The sequence below is a fragment of the Hippocampus guttulatus genome, chromosome 7 (genome assembly GCF_054856545.1).
Source record: "Hippocampus guttulatus isolate MCC_2025c chromosome 7, RoL_Hgut_1.0, whole genome shotgun sequence".
Taxonomy (NCBI): domain Eukaryota; kingdom Metazoa; phylum Chordata; class Actinopteri; order Syngnathiformes; family Syngnathidae; genus Hippocampus; species Hippocampus guttulatus.
The window spans coordinates 3070901-3088235 of record NC_141267.1 but is presented as its reverse complement, the minus strand read 5'-3'; the positions used below and the strand labels follow the sequence as shown (position 1 = coordinate 3088235).

The 17335-nt window shown below is 44.4% G+C and overlaps 1 protein-coding gene across 5 annotated transcripts in view; it reads right to left on the bottom strand.

Moving 5' to 3' along the window:
* Positions 1-17335, bottom strand: part of LOC147201994 (uncharacterized) — a 39968-nt gene that overhangs the window by 21521 nt on the left and 1112 nt on the right. For all 5 annotated transcript variants that reach the window (XR_015101344.1, XM_086115210.1, XM_086115208.1 and 2 more), the window contains exons 2-4: positions 12133-12286; positions 11890-12043; positions 2276-2482 (exon numbers count right to left, since the gene is read on the bottom strand). Coding sequence is in view for 4 of the 5 variants with exons in the window: in XM_086115210.1 (XP_085971336.1) it covers positions 2276-2482; positions 11890-12043; positions 12133-12286 (515 nt within the window). In the remaining variant the exon portion in view is untranslated. The remainder of the gene's footprint in view (positions 1-2275; positions 2483-11889; positions 12044-12132; positions 12287-17335) is intronic.

Below are 17335 nucleotides of genomic sequence, written 5' to 3'. Positions count from 1 at the left end.
CTGAGGGGAGCTTGTGCTGAAACCAAGGAGAAGTGGGGGCCTATTTTCACCCTCTTGAAGAGGTTCGTCAGGAAATCTAAAGTCCAAAGGCAGATCAAGTGAGACACAATCAGGACTTGCAGCTCATTCATCAATCTGCTGGGGAGAATGGTAATAAACACTGAGCTGAAGTGCACTCAGAGTAGCCGGACATAGCTTCTCTGCTGCTCCAGGTGGGACAGTGCAGAGATAAGCAAACTTGTGAGGGGAGCAGAAAGGAACTGATGTGGGTTTGGACCAATTTTTTAGAGCACTTCATGGATATGGGTTTCAGTGTGATGTCATGTGTGTCATTCAGTCCACTGATGTTCTTCTTCTTAGGGAGGGGGACAATGATGGAGGACTGCAGGCAGGGACGGACAGCCTGGCTTAGGGACTGGTTGAAAATGGTGGTGAAGATCTCACCCAGGTGATCACCACAGTCCCTCAGCACACGCCTCATCTGTTGCTCCTCCAGTGTCCATGTGTGGCTGGTAGGTGTCCGACATCTGTCCCTGGTGGATGCACTTCAAAATGAACGAGGAAGATGTTTTGCTCCTCTGCTAATGAAGCATCAACGTGGTACCCCGTCAGGCTGCCGTGGTGTATTCAATTGAATATAGGTTGAAAATGTTTGCCAAAAAAATTGTATTCTGTGTTTATCTACATTTTACACAGCATCCCAACTTCCTTGCAATTGGGGTTTGGAGTTTGTTCACACCAGCACTGCCATAAATCTTCCTAAAGGATGTCCCTTAAAAGGGATGTACAATTGTCTTAATACACTTTATCTGTTATTATTCATTCAACTGTAGTTGGTTTTTAATACAGTATTGGTTTTTGGGGGGGGGGGGGGTGTTAATATACATATAGTCAAATACAGGCATACCCCGTTGTGATTCTCAAGGAAGATTGGGTTTATTTGGATTTAATGTGGATATTGCTTGGAATTCTCAACTCAACTCAACTGTATTTATGGAGCACTTTCAAACAGCCATCGCTGCATACAAATGCTGTGAGCAACTAACATATATTCAACAATAAAAAAATAAATCAGTAACAAAGATGGTACAAGGCACCAAACAGCAAAACTAAGGTGGCGGTAAGGTGGCGCATGGTCATTTAAAGATTTGAAAACAAAGAATAGGATCTTGAAAAGAACTCTAAAATGTATCGGGAGCCAGTGAAGGGATGCCAGAGTCGGAGTTATGTGCTCCCTCTTACGAGTACCAGTCAAGAGGCAAGCAGCAGCATTCTGGACCAGCTGGAGATGCTTAATGGAGGATTGGCTGACTCCAAAGTAAAGTGCATTGCAGTAATCCAGCTGGGATGTGACAAAGGCATGATTTACTGTCTCAAGTGCTCATGAGAAAGGAGAGGTTTTACCTTAGCCAGCTGTCTCCGATGAAAGAAGCTGGAATTAACAATGGCACCAATTTGCCGGTCAAGTTTAAAATCACTGTCCAGTTTAAGACCCATGTTTGAGACTGTTGACTTAAGATAAGGAGACAGGGGGCCCAAGTTTACAGGATGGGATGTACAAGGGCCACTGGGACCAAACAGAATCACCTCTGTCTTCTTTCCATTGAAATTCAAGAAATTTTGTGCTATCCAGGTTTTGATTTCTTCCAGGCAGGATAAAAGTGGCCTTAATGAGAAAGCGTCTTTTTTGCTCAGTGGGACATAGATCTGACAGTTTCCTTAAGATGGAACCTAATGGGAGCAGGTACAGTGAGACCAGCAGAGGCCCCAGAATTGAGCTCTGTGGAACAACACATGACAGAGGAGCAGTACATGACTCAGAACAGCCAAAGCTGACACGAAAGGTTGTCAGCTAAATAGGACCTAAACCACTCAAGAGCACTACCACCAATGCCCACCAAGTGCTGCAAACGAGTCAACAGAATACTGTGATCCACTGTGTCAAATGCTGCAGTTAAATCCAATCAAACCAGACACATGTAGTCTCCAGTGTCATTTGCCAGGAGGGTGTCATTAGAAATGCGTAACAGGACAGACTCTGTGCTATGCATCGTCTTGAAATCTGACTGGAAGACCTCCAAGCTGTTTTGTTCATCCAAGAAAGATTTCAACTGCATATGCACCACTCAACAACACCAGTTCACCTAGCTTTGTCTTAGCAGCCATTTATGTACACAAAGTACAACAGTGAGAATGTATACAAAAAAATTATGGATTGCTAACTGGATGTTTGTGTTCTTTTTGTTGACGGGATATTTTAGTTTCATAGATGTACCTTCAGAGTTCGGGCTAGGGCAGGATTATGGAATACTTGTCCATGTTTGGGAGGATGACCATCAATCAGCAGGTCTCCACCAAGTTCCTTTCCAGCATTTCGCAGCTCAGCCACCCAGTGTGTCCATCCATGAGCTGTGATTTCGGCAACAGGAAACCCCACCTCAGCCAGTTCCACTGCCCCATTGAGCACCTCTCGTAAGGACAGCTAGAGGAAGCAGCGACAGGAAACACATGCGTATTACGTCACTGGAAATAAGACAGGAAGTATGAGTCATTGTTTTGAGAAGAAATATGCCATGGAGGGTTACAATATTGTCTGTGCAGAAGATAAATCTATTTTTATTATAGTATATTGTGCGTGTGTGTGTGTGTGTGTGTGTGTGTGTGTGGGCATGTGTGGATTCTGTGATTCACACTTTTGTGATTCATCACAAACATGGTACAAAGTACAGTCTTGATGGGTTCATCATCAAAAATATTCCTTTTGTTAAAGTCACTGCAGTGGAGGCCATAAATAAATAAATACATTGGAAAGTAAACATTGCTTTTAAATGCATATTTTTAGGGTTGTTGAAATGAAGAACATGTTTCACACCCTAAATCGGTGGTGGGCAAACTACGGCCCGCGGGCCGGATCCGGCCCCTTGGTCTTTTTAATCCGGCCCGCCGAAGATTGGTGCACAAATAAGGTTTGATTGCATTCATTTCGTTTGGACTTGTAATGACAGGTATTTCTACACCAGGTGGCGCAGTTACTTCAACTTGCAGAGCACAGGGAGGGAGGGGAAGACGAAGAAACGAAGAAAGAGGGAGAGAGTAATGACCGTGGAAGGGAAAGTGATATGTATCTGATTAAACAAAGCGGGTAACAAAGTACGAAACATTCAGGAGACGCCTGGAGTCGGAAAGACTCAAATCTACGAGACTTTGAAAAACAAGGAAGCGATTCTTACTCAGTCCGATTCTGGCAATTTCCATGCTCGGAGTGAATTGCTTGTGGCTCGAGTAAATGAACATTTCCTAGAATGGTTTGATTGTTATCATGTTAAAAACTTCCCGCAAACTGGACCGCTAATAAGAGTCGGAGAGCAGTCAAATGTGTAGAGCGTGAACAACAGGGGGCTCAGTACACATCCTTGAGGAGAACCGGTGCTGAGTGTGATGGTGGAGGAGAATGTTACATTATTACTGGCATACAAAGACATTGTGCTATCTTCTTTATTTTCTATTTCTATTTCTAACTTTTGGCCCGGCCCTCCACAATATTTTCTGCTTCTCATTTGGCCCCCCCGGGAAAATAATTGCCCACCCCTGCCCTAAATAAACATGTATGTGGAATATTGTGGCCCAGGCTTTAAAATTGAGATGGACTACAGTGTATCAACTTGCTACCATTGCAACTACAACAGTTATGATGTACAGCAGAGTACCGCAATTAGTTCTCAGTGAGGCCCAAATTGTGTCAAGTTTGTCAAATTGTGGGCCAAATTGTTTGGGAGTTGTTGTTTGTTTTTTTTCATTTGACTGGAAAATAATGTTTTATGTGCAGATGTTATTGTGTTGTGGTATTATTGTTATTATCAGATACCATAGGGTAGTAGTTATAGCCTGTGTTGAGGGAGAGAGGAGGAAAAAATTGCAGAGTTGAAAAAAAAATAAGTCCAACAATTATGTATTTTTCAATGCCCCTTTTAAATATTTTGGTCAACAGATCAATGAATTGAGCAATGAAACACAACCACAGCAAGTGGCACACAAGAGGGGGGAAAAAAGGGTGTACTCAGGTAAACGTAACTGATACATTTTCTACACGAAACCTGGAATATTCATGCTTATCAATATCAGTCACATTGTTGCTGATTGTTCAGCAGTTTAACCCCCAATTGTAAGTATAAACAATTAAAGCAGGGGTGCCCATTACGTCGATCCTGATCTACCGGTAGATCTAAGACAGGTCCCAAGTAGATCTGAGGGGTGTCGAGGAGAAAAAAAAAAAAAAACCAGTTGTGTGTCTTTGTACATGTTAGTAATATATTTTTTGTGTTAATGTACACTGCACCGTAATCATCCTATCAGTCTCATTTTCACACAAAAAAAAAGAATTAAAAAATAAAATAAAGCAGGTAAATCTTGAATTTACGGTGGCGCGTGATTACGTCACCGGAAGTTGTTAGCGCTCAGCAGTCTGCAATTGCAGCTTGTGATCAGAGCTGTTGCGCTCTATCTTTTATCGACATTATTCTCATTCAGAGTTTGCTTCGTATACAATTCACAGAGGGCACGGGCAAAGAATAGGAATCTAGGAGGGCCCAGGGAAGCACTTTAAAATGGTACGTGTGAGCTACGATACAGTTAACAGGCTGCAAAAGTGCATCGCATGCCTCAGTTTCAGGCTGTTTCTCATCATGGCGTGCGTGCGTGCGTGTGTGCGTGTGTGCGTGCGTGCGTGCGTGTGTGTGTGTGTGCACACGTGTGCCGGTAAGGGTAGATCCCGGGAGGTTAGTTGATCGAAAGTAGATCTTCGGTCCAAAAAGTGTGGGCACCCCTGAATTAAAGCAATAAACTATCAAAAAACAGAATGAGTGTGAAAATGTCAAAATGGCTTTGAGCATTCCACACAGACAGCTGTCAGCAGCATTTCTACCACACACCATACACGATATATAATACGCTAACAAAGACAAAATAAATTACATCCACAGTGACAATTTTACAGTTTACCACAGCGAGTCCCAGGGACTCGCAGATCAGAAAAGTGCGAGTCCCATTATGCATTTCTAGAGTCCCAAATTTCGAATTCTGAAATGGTCTACTTATTCAATTCATATCATATGATCATAACACAAACAACAACATATACATACAATTATAAATAAATGCTGCAAAATTTTAAATAATTCAGTAGCAGGCCTGAGGATTTCGGAGATTCACGGTCACCCTTTTTCGGTTCCGTCGGATTACCCAATGGGAAACCACGGTAACTAATTTTGGGTTCCGTAAACGTTCATCATGGGAACCCATTTATCTATTTTGTCTGATATTCATAATCAAGAATTCTGAAACTCAAAAGTATAATGCCGTCTTCCTCAACTGGCGGACCGCGATCCACGACCGGACCGCCGACCTCCTCTGTCCAGACCGCCGACCTCCTCTGTCCGGCCCTCCTCTGTCCGGACCCTCGGCAAATTGTATAAAATAATAAATTATAAAGTGATTTTTACGTTATACATTTTCTATTTTTGGACTATAATCTGCGCATTAGCGCGATCGCTTGTTAAAATTATCCGTTGTATTATTTGCGTGCACGAACAGATGTATTGCAGAGGACGCAGCAGCGCGACTGTGTGTGTATAATGTTTGACTCACTGTATACCCTGGCTGAGCAGGGCATGTCGGCGATAACGATGCGCTGATTGGCTCCTGTGAACTGAAGGTGTGCCCATACATAAGCGTCAGCATCTACGATGCGCTGATTGGCTCCTCTGAACTTAAGGTGTGCCCATACATAAGCGTCAGCACGCGTCTATCCCAATACACACGCATTCAAAATGGATGATCGTGTCAGGAAACAGACGCATGCGCGACGCCACAGTGTGCTCACAGCTTCAGCCCAGGAGAGCCGCACACAGACAATTAGACAAGACGAATCGCGGGAGGTTTCGATTGTGTGCAGTTTTGCTCCCGTCTACCCGGGGATCTTTGCAGCTGTTTAACAGCAGAACACCGCAACATGGTAAATGAACATCCCAATGGCGTCCTCAAATAATATTTGCATGCCTCAGACATTGCATTCACCTTTAGTGGAAGAACAGCACTGCACATTCCTGTGCTCTCTTGTGTCAATATTTAAAATGGTTCTTAACTCCTCTTCTGATATATTTTTCAGTGATTTCAGAGGGGATGTGAAAAGGGGAATTGTACAAATGAAAAGGATATTTTTGTTTTCATGTTTAGTATTTATTTTGGTAAAATTTGTATTTTGTTTTGTTTTTGTTAAATTAAGGGAAAAAAAGACAACTACTGTTTAACAAAGTTAAAGTAAAAATTACTTATTTCCCTAAAAGGGCTATTTCTATTATTAAGCAGGCACAACTTAACAAAATAAAAGAGTTCCTGTGCCTCAACACAATACCTCTCATTATTTGCTGTGTACTGGCAAAGTGAATAATTGTTATTTTCATGCACCCCATTATTGGTTGGTTGTGAGGAGTGTTGATTTGTATAAGCTTGGCTTGACCATACTAAATGGGCATATAGCCCTGCTCCCCATCACCGCCGTGCATGGGACCGGACCTTGGTCTTATTAAAAAAAAAAAAAGTGGACCGACAGCATTTCTAGTTGAGGACCACTGGTATAATGTTTCACGGGTAAATGTTTGAAAACTATGCATTATGCGGATTTGGAACTGGGAGTCGCGGCTTGGAGTTTGAAGCGGATTACGTGGGACAAGAGAAGTGAACTAATCTCTTTTCGTCAATGGGCGCTACAGCTTCGTGTTTGCTTTCAAAACTTAGCTTGGAGCAGACGTGTGCACGTTTTCAGCATGACGTCTCTGATCCACTGGTGAAAGGAAACTTTGATCCTCTCCTCTTTCATCTATAACTGCTTCAGACAACAAAGTGTATGCAGAAAATTGGTGAAGATTGCACGACTGTCTGTGTCCTATGTGTTTTGTTATTTTTGTTATTTTGACTTCAAAATGGCGCCGCAAGAGTGGCTGCCTTTCCAGCAGCTCCTATATTTTGTTGTTCTACTTCTTCCTTTCATAACTTTGCTGCTGTGAATTGGGAATTTCTCCATTGCGAGACGAATAAAGGTTTTCTTATCTTATCTAATTAACAATGAACATTCCACCAGTAGCTGTGTACTCCAGGTTTATTCAATAAAATAAATGGATCAAAATATGTTGTACTCATATGGCATCATGAATACAACATACCACAAAATCAGAGTATTTTTTCCAATCTCACACTGCAAAGACTAATTGACTGGTAATCATTAATACAGGTAAGTATTGATGTGGCTTGACATCCTCTTCCCAAAACGATGCATGTGTAATCTACTCTCAATTTGACGAAAGAATCTAACACACGTCATTATTAGTTCTACCAACAGTTAACATTAGCGTCGTCCTGGGTACGACGTTAAACTGTATGAAACTGGTCCTCCAGGTTGGGGGTTGGGCGTGAGGTTAACAATCTCACCCTGTAAAACAAAAACCTGTTACAGAAATGACGAGAGGAAGCCATTCTGGTAAACCACGGCGAAGAAGAGACGGCACATCCTTGGATGTATCTATGACGGGGCCGGGTGAAATCCAGCAGGAAGCCCGACCCCTGATGACCCCGATCTTTGGAACCAAAACCGACACCAGAGTAGGCACCTGGAATGTGCGCACAATGTTCCAGTCTGGTCGCATGGACCAGGTGCTGAAGAATATGAGGGACTATTGCCTGGACATCTTAGGCGTTAGTGAAATGAGGTGGACGGGGCAAGGGCGCCTCATGGTTGATGGAGCAACTTTTCTGTACTCTGGGAAGCAAGACCACCATTCCCATGGAGTCGGCATCATCCTCTCCAGTAGTGCAGCAAAAGCATTGATTGGATGGAAGCCGGTGAATGAACGGATTATTACAGCAAGGCTCTACACCAGATATGCCAAAGTAACCATCGTACAAGTCTATGCCCCAACCGAAGCTGCCTCAGTGGACGATAAAGACACCTTCTACAACCAGCTCCAGACCGTGCTTGAGGAGATCCCCAGACATGACATCAAAATGCTGATTGGAGACTTCAACGCAAAACTGGATAATGACAGAAGGGGCCTGAATGCCACAGTTGGACCACATGGGTCTGCGAGCTCCACGAACGACAACGGGGAGAGACTGTTGATGCTAACCAGTACCAACGGCCTCAGCATTGGCAACACCTTTTTTGAGCACAAGCGGATCCACAAAGTAACCTGGGTTTCACCTGGTGGCAGGACCCGGAACGAATTGGACTACATCTGCATCAACACAAGGTGGCGCTCGTCATTGCTCGACGTTCGCTCCTACAAAGGTGCAGATGTGGGTTCAGACCACTTCCTTGTGGTGAGTAAAATCAAGCTGAAGCTGAAGAAGGTGAAAAAGGTGCAGCCCAAGAGACCTTACGCAGTGGACAAGCTAAAGAATAACAACATCTCAGAAAGCTTCTGTGAGGAGTTGAGTAGGAAGCTAAAGGTATCACAACACCTTGCAAACATTGAGGAGCAGTGGAGTATGTTCTCTTGTGCCATTGCTGGAACTGCAGAAGCAGTTATAGGCAGAAAGAGGGGTACCAACAAAGAGAGATGGATAACAGACAACACCTGGAAGTTGATTGATGAAAGGAAAGTGGCCAAGATAAAAAGAGAACAAAAGAGGAGGCTCCGGAGCTGGAGGATGGAAGACGAGGAGTACAGACGCTTGGACAGGGCAGTGAAGAAGAGTTGCAGGAAGGATAAAAGACAGTGGCTAGAAGAGAAAGCAAGAGAGGCACAGGAAGCAGCAGAGAACAACAACACGACGACCCTATACAAGATCGTGCGGGAGCTAACCAACTCCAGGAGCAGCTCTAGCGTGCCAATCAGGAGCAAGGATGGCAGGACACTTCTAAGCGACGAGGAGCAAGAAGCAAGATGGCTGGAACACTTCAGGGAGGTTCTCAACCAACCAATGCCTCCCGTGCTCTTCAATTTCGATCAAGAGACACCAGCTCCAGCTCTAAATATTACATCGAAAGAGATATCCGAGACTGAGCAATCAAGGGCCTTAAGAACAACAAGGCACCGGGACTCGATGAGGTAGCTGCCGAGCTGTTGAAACATGGCCAAGACGCTGTTGTGGAGAGCCTTACCCACCTGTTCAACCTGATTTGGCATGCTGAAGAGGTTCCTGCCGACTGGAGACGTGGGGTCATTGTCACGCTCCCTAAGAAGGGAAACCTCGCAGACTGCAATAACTGGCGGGGCATTACACTGATGTCAATCCCCAGCAAGGTATTCTGCAGTGTTCTGCTACATCGCCTTAAAGATGAAGTGGATAACATCTTGAGGGAAGAGCAAGCCGGTTTCAGGAAGGGAAGGTCTTGCGCCGAACAGATCTTTACCCTTCGAAACATCATAGAGCAGTGCCAAGAACTTCAGATACCACTCATGATCAACTATATCGATTTCAAGAAAGCCTTCGACAGCATCCACCGGGAGTCACTGTGGCAGATCGTCCAGCTGTATGGTGTACCCCTCAAGTACGTCAACATCTTCAGGTCATTGTACCACAACTCAACCTGTTGTTTCAAAACCAACAGTGGCACAACTGATGATTTTGACATTGTCACTGGTGTAAGACAGGGTTGCATTCTGTCACCCCTACTCTTCATCATCATAATTGACTTTGTGATGAGGAAGTCCATCACAGGGGCAAAAGTTGGTATCAAGTGGGGAGGGAGCAGACTAGTTGACCTGGAATTTGCAGATGATTTGGCTCTGTTAAGTCACACCCAGCCCGCACTCCAGGAGTTGACCAACAATCTGCATGAGCACGGAGTTAAGGTCGGTTTACGAATTAGCCAGGAAAAGACCAAGGCCATGGCCGTCGGAAGCCAACACCTTCAACCACTCATTCTACACCAACATGACATAGAGTACATTGACAGCTTCACATATCTTGGGAGTAACATCTCAAATACAGGTGGTGTGGATAAAGACATCAACAGTAGACTTGTTAAAGCTGCGGGAGTGTTCCAACGCCTCCGCAACATCTGGTCATCGAAAGCCATCACTACGACCACCAAGCTACGCCTCTATATGTCAGTGGTTATCCCAACAGCGATTTACGCCTGTGAGACATGGATGAAGACAGCCAACATTACCAACAAGTTAGATGTCTTCCATCGGCGTTGCCTGAGATCCATCCTGAGGATCTCATGGAGAGACCACATCACCAACGAGGAGGTGATGAAGAGGGCAGGAGTGGCTGAACTGTCAGACATTGTCTCTGAAAGGAGAAGGAAAATGATCGGCCACGTACTCCGACTGCCAAGAGAGAGACCAGCAAGTGTGGCCGTGGACTGGATGCCAGAGGGTGGAAAGAGGAAGAGAGGTAGGCCAAAGAAGACGTGGAGACAGACTGCCAAAGAAGACCTCATTGAGATGGGTGTCAGCTGGCATGGAGCAAGAAGGGTCGCCAGTGACCGGAACAAATGGAGGAGACTCGTCGCCCAATGTTCCAAATAGGAGCAGGCGGAACTAACTAACTAACTAACTAACTAACATTAGCATTACTACACGATGTGACTAATGTTTTATTCCTAAAGTTACCATGCTAGAAAAACAAGTAAATTATAGAATAACCAATACTGTTTCATAATATTTCTCATAGTGATTAGCTGATACAGTGATCCCTCGCTATTGTTTTGTGTTTTTTGTTATTGTAAAGTGTCCTTGGGTGTCTTGAAAGGCGCTTATAAATAAAATCTATTATTATTATTATTATTATTATTATTTCGCGGTTCGTTTACCGTGGCTTCAGTGCATTGCGGATTTTTTCAAACATATTCATTTTGAAGTCCGCAAAAAGTCCGCAAACGGTCCGCGAGGAGCAGCGAAAGTCAGCAAAACAACAGTGAGTCACATAGAGCAACATATACAAGACATGTGGGGTGAGGGGGGGGGGGGGGGGGCTGAGAAGATGCAAAGCCATGTTGATTGGCTGTGCATCTTCTTTCTGTCTTATCACGTGGGTTACCCTTTGATCTTTAATCGGTGTGTAAGTGTTGTTTACAATGTGTGCTAGTGTGCGTGTGGCTGTGAGAGAGAGAGAGAGAGAAAAGAGGCTTATAAGAACAAAAGCAGGTCTCTCCATCCTCAATTGTCTAATCATCCTTAATTGACTAATCATAAACACGTCTGCTGCACTGCCGCGGGATCGCTGGCCTGTGTGGCCTGTATGTGTGTGTGTGTGTGTGTGTGTCGTAGTTTTTTCTTTGTTGTTGTTTTGACTGAGAAATTGAACGCACATTATTTGGAACTGTGCGTCCAGCGGGAAAATTGTGCGTCTAGGATGCGGGATGCAGAGGTAACGAGATGGCTGCATACAGGTCGCTGATGGTAGTGATAGTGGTACACACGCCTGACTTGTGTGCGGGTGGCATGTAATCGGTTCCCACTCGTTGATGGTGTGAATGTGGGTGTGAATGGGTGTCGCTATATGTGCCCTGCGACCAGTTCAGATTATAGTTTGTCTTCCAGCCAAAGTCAGATGGGATCGGCTCTAGCAACTCCCCGTGACACTCTTCAGCATAAGCGGTGTTGAAAATGGAAGGATGGTTAAAGGATGGTTGGTCCTGTCATGGATGTTTTCAGGCTTTTCAACCAGATCAAGCAAATATTCACATGCCCGATGTCAGTGAACAGACACTTTGTATCTTCTCCCTTCAATTTTAGTCCACAGTTAACTTGAAAGTGTGTTTGTGAGTGTTGGTGAGGTATTTAGTTTTTGTTGGAATGTAAATTATGATGTCAAATGGATTGGATTAATCAGGTGATGTAATCAGGTGATGCAATTGACATAAAGAACCACATAAAGTCAAACCTTGTGACTACCAAACATCTGAATGGTATCACACCAGCATGCAGGTGCCCCGGGCACTGTAACATTCAGAGCATCAAACACTGGAGGAGGGGTGTCAGTGCAGTACTTGCGACCTTTAAGGAATTCCCGAGTCAAACCTTTCGGAGAACGACCACTGTAAAAAAATAAAATAAAAAAAAAAGAGGAGTTTGCTTTTCGTCCATATGATGAAGACAAAACAAAAACATAGAGCAAATTGCTGACCTGCCGTTTATCCCTCTGATTTCGCCGGTGTCGCTGTTAAAGAACAGGCAGAAGGCATCTCCACCGAGGCCGGTGCTGCATGGCTCTGTAACTGCCAGAGCTGCTGCTATGGCGACCGCAGCATCTGCAGCATTGCCACCACGCTTCAGAACATCTGGATACATAGACAAGCCAATTCTTGAAGATAAATTGCTGCACACCCAGGAACTCTAGTCTGCTATCATATTAAATTTACAAATTTATCAAGGACCATTGTATAATGGTGGCGTATGACAAGTGAAGTATTTTTAAATGCTGAGATGAAGTGCAATGCAGCAGCTTTACAAAATTTTATATGAGGTTAGTGTTGGGGGAAAGTGGCCTTCTTTCGTTCGTTGAATTTCGGACGAGGAGGATGTTAGTAATCCAAATACAGGCTGAAGTCGGTGAACAGTTTCTTCAAAGCTTTTAATAACAGAATATTCTGGGCACCCGCGGTTTACAGACAATGGCTGAGGTGGTCACAAGTGCGAAGCAGGAAGGGATTCACATCATTTTCATATCATCTGAAGGGCGGCACCAAAACTCAAGGTGTAACATCAGAACTTTGGTTTCCTCTAAAACGATTCTCAGATTTTCATTTAACTCGCGCGTTACAAAGATCTGTGCGTCTCCACAAGGCCTCTAACAACAAGTGTACCAATTTTAAGTGATGATTGCTTCAAGGATGCAGAGTCTCACTGCATGCATGTGAAACTTATACATCATGACTAAATATGAGCAGAATACAGACTTCACTAGGCTTTTATCAATATCTCAAACGTTCAGCCCGGCCGTATTCTGTCATCCCTTAATTGGCGCCCTGTTAAATTGAAGATCACATACATTTTAGATGGGGTAACCTCACACTACACATCACGACGTTAAATTTTTCCTTGATGAGACCTTGCCAAACAGGTGGACTTAGATGGAAGGGTTTTGTTGAATATCCCGGTTTTTTTTGGGGGGGGGGGGGGTGCCTCAAAGACAAAGTCGACACAATGAGACCTGGAACAGTCAACAGGGAACGATTAAATGTAAATTACACCACTTTGCCGTGTTGGCAGAGAGAGAGAGATCGTATGTTAAATGTTCTGTAAAGCACTTTGTTACAGCTGCAGCTTGATGAAAAGCATCTCTCATTTCATTTTTCACTTCACATATTTTGTTTTATATTCATTGAATGAATGAATTTTGTTTTATAAAATATGAGATATTGAAGCCATTTTTATTTAAAATTATCATTATTACAGAGTTTACTTTCATTGCTTTCGGGACAATTCAAGTCAATTTGGGCAGATTCAAAACATAAATGTGGGATAAAATCTTTAATCCTTAACAAATTCTTACATACGTGGACTCCTTTTATCTGTGTCAAGTGATCCCTCGCTCTAATGCGGTTCACTTTCCGCGGCTTTGCTGTTTCACTGATTTTTTTAGTGCCGTTTTTTTAATGCTTTTAAACAGTGAATTGCGTTCTGCATGCTGATTGGCTAAGGCACTGACCGACGTGAAGAGTCTCCGCACCTCGTCTCTGTACAGCTTGCCAAATTTACCTTTGCATATTTTTGGTCTTTGGTTTCATTGTATCAGTGGCGGATGCTGGTCTGTCAAGGAGGGGAAGCTCAATTTCGGCCTACATCATAAAATGTGTCCGTTTATTTATACATGAATTCTACTCTCCATTCCTTTTCAAAAAATGAAAAGGATGCCTTCACCATAAGATCGGTGATTGGCTCATTTCGCTGTCAATCAAAACGAGATTTAGTCTCAGACAGATCATCCAATCATCATGCAGAAAAGCTGAGCTTCCTGGCCAGCCTTTAAACGCCCACTGTCCATAGACTCCCAGAGACACTGAGCATCCAATAGGCGGGACAAAACCAGCATCTATCCAATGACTCGTCTCGTTTCAATGCATTGGGACAACCTACATTGAACTGTCGAGACGCCCAGCGTCCGCGCGGTCGACGCTCAGCGTCCACACAGTTTAAAGCACAGTGAAGCTGCGGGAATGAATGAGAAGAGAGTCGCGTCGTAACCAGTAATAAGAAGCTGATTTGGAACAAAAGTTGAGCACGTAGTCACACATATTTAGTCAATGAATCCACTTCTAAATGTATGGATACAAACTAGCTACACAAGTACAAATCTGTCTGAGTGAGATTTTTGTGGGCAAAAGTCAAGTGCATGTAACAGCAACAGCACTTGTGACGCCTATTTGTGACTTCTTCAACTACAATTTGTTAACTACAGAAAGAAATTATTTTCGCCATAAGTATACATTTAATTTTACTTTGACTTAAAAAAAAATCCACACCTGTATATCATTTTTGCTCAAAGTAGAAATTTTTACAAATGTAAAATAAACAATTTTTCTAAGTGACCCCAAACTTTTGCGCGGTAGTGTAAATGGACTATGCAGTGAGACATGTGTTTCCCTGGCTTCTATAATTTGATTCGTGTTTGCACTAAGCACAAACTTGTTTGTTGTAGTACTTTTTTGTTTTTGTTGCTAACGTAATGGAAAAAAAAACATACTTATCAGTTTGTTCAGGTGTGATTTTTTTTGTTTTGTTTTTTTTTGCATCCAGGCTTGGTCTTGACTCTGTCTCAACACTCCCTAGTCACTATATCCTGGGTGGTATGGTTTTTGCCTCAGTTTTGACATTATGTGCAAAAAGCAGAGATGCAATACTGAGGCCATCAAATTGAACCCCTTCAACGCCTCGACTGTGCCGAGAAATTCATTCCATGAAGGTTGTGAACAGAATCTGTGACAAAGAGCAGCCTTGGCGGAGTCCAACCCTCACTGGAAACAATTCTGACTTACTGCTGGCAATGCGAGTCAAACTCTGACATCGGTGGTTTAGGGACCGAACAGCCCGTATCAGGGGGTTCGGTACCCCATACTCACAGAGGACCCTCCACAAAACTCCCTGAGGGATACAGTCGAACGCCTTCTCCAAGTACACGAAGCACATGAAAACTGAATGGGCGAGCTCTCATGTACACTCGAGGACCCTGATAAACGTGTACAGCTGGTCCACCACCTTTTCCAGCTACTCCCCTCAGGCATGCGCTACCGATCCATGTGCACCAAATCCAGCAGACACTCAAACGGCTTCTTCCCTCAAGCCATTAACTCTCTAAACAGTAACCCAAATCTAGCGTAGCTCTTTGCAAGTTTGCACAGCCCTATGGAACATTATCACCGCAATAATCATTGTAGCTCCAGCTCTGTACATACTGGAACAATTGTCACAGATCTATATTCTACAGCACCAGACACTTGCGGTGCAATTGCACACTTAAAAGTTGTTCTACAAATACTACTACTGGTCATTTGAAAATGGTGCAACGATTAACTGCACCAACGGCACAACCGTCATAGTATTGTATTCTACCACTGATCACTTTAGCTCTGCTTGATAACGTTGCACATTGTCTCACAGTTGTCATTGGGTGGAGTACTTCACAATGGTACCCTTACATTACGGGAAGTCTTTCGATACTTATTAGTCGTGCCCTTGTCTATCGTAGTTGCTTGTTATTGATAATATGAGTGTATCCTGTAATACCAGAGACAAATTCCTTGTGTGTTCTACATACTTGGCCAATAAAGATGATTCTGATTCTGATTCTGAATCTGACACCCGACGGACCCTCCTCTCCAGCATCCCTGATTAGACCTTACCAGGGCAGCTGAGGAGTGTGATCCCTCTGTAGCCGGAAAACATCCTCTGGTCCCCCTTTTTAAAAAAGGGGGACAACCACCCCGGTCTGCCAATACAGAGCTACTCTCCCCAATGACCACGCGATGTTGCAGAGGTGTGTCAACTAGGACAGCCCCAAAACATCCAGAGCCGTGAGGAACTCTCGGCGGATCTCATCCACTCCCGGGGCTTTTGCCACAGAGGAGCTTTTTAACCACATCGGTCACTTCAACCTCAGAGCTTAACAGCAACCCCATGTTAGTTATTGCTCTTGTCAATGTTCCTCTGAACGGGTTGTAACTGGGAAGTCAATTTCTTGTGTTTCTTGCATACTTGGCCAATATAATCTGATTCTGATATAAAAGAGCCCACCTCAGAGTATTCAGACTCTGCTTCCTCTTCGGACGGCGTGTTGGTGCAGTTGAGGAGGTCTTCGAAGTATTCTGCCCGCCGACTCACAACTGTTTCCCCCTTCTGAGACGTCGGCTGGTGGACTCAGTTCACTTTGTACCCGACCCCTTTGGCCCCTCCCATAGGTGGTGAGCCCATGGGAAGGGAGATCCACGTTACCTCTAGAGGGCTCCAGAGGGGGCAACCCGGTGACCATCATCATTATTCATTATAAGGGGTCTTTTAAGCCGTCCTTTGTTCGGTCCCTCACCTAGGACCTATTTGCCATGGATGACCCTGCCAGGAGCAGAAAGCCCCACGCAATTTAGCCCATAGAATCATTGGGACACACAAACCTCTGCACCACGGTAAGGTAAGGTAAGCTCACGGAGTGGGATCGACAGATTGATAGGCGGATCGATGCAGTGTCTGCCATGATCCACTTTTTCTATCAGTCTATCGTGGTGAAGAATGAGCTGAGCCAAAAGGCGAAGCTCTCAATTCACCGGTCAATCTACATCCCTACCCCCACCAAGAGTCACGAGCTATGGGTCGTGATCGAAAAAACGAGATCCCGGATACAAGTGGGATCTCGGACTCCGCAGGGTGTCCGAGCTCTCCCTGACAGATAAGGTGATAAACCTTTTCATCTAGGAGGGGCTCAGATTCAAGCCGCTTCTCCTCCACATTGAGAAGAGCCAGATGAGGTGGCTCATTAGGATGCCTCCTGGATGCCTACCGAGTGAGGCGTTCCAAGGATGTCCCACCAGCAGTCAGGCCCCTGGGACGACCCAGGACACGCTGGAGAGACTCCTAGCTGGCCTGGAAATGCCTTGGGATCAGGAATAGCTGGAAGAAGTCTGGGCTTACCTGCTAAAGCTGTTGCGCCCGTGACCCGACCCTGGATAAATGGTAGAAAATGAATGGATGAATGACTAAACGAAGAACGGCTCATTCCCGTTCAATGGAGACCGCAACACTGCCTCCTAGTGGATGGAGGAGGGATGGCCTGACTTTTACACTCGCCTGACTTGTTTGAGAGCAGCGTGGGTTCGGTTCCCACTCGGTGAAGATGTGGA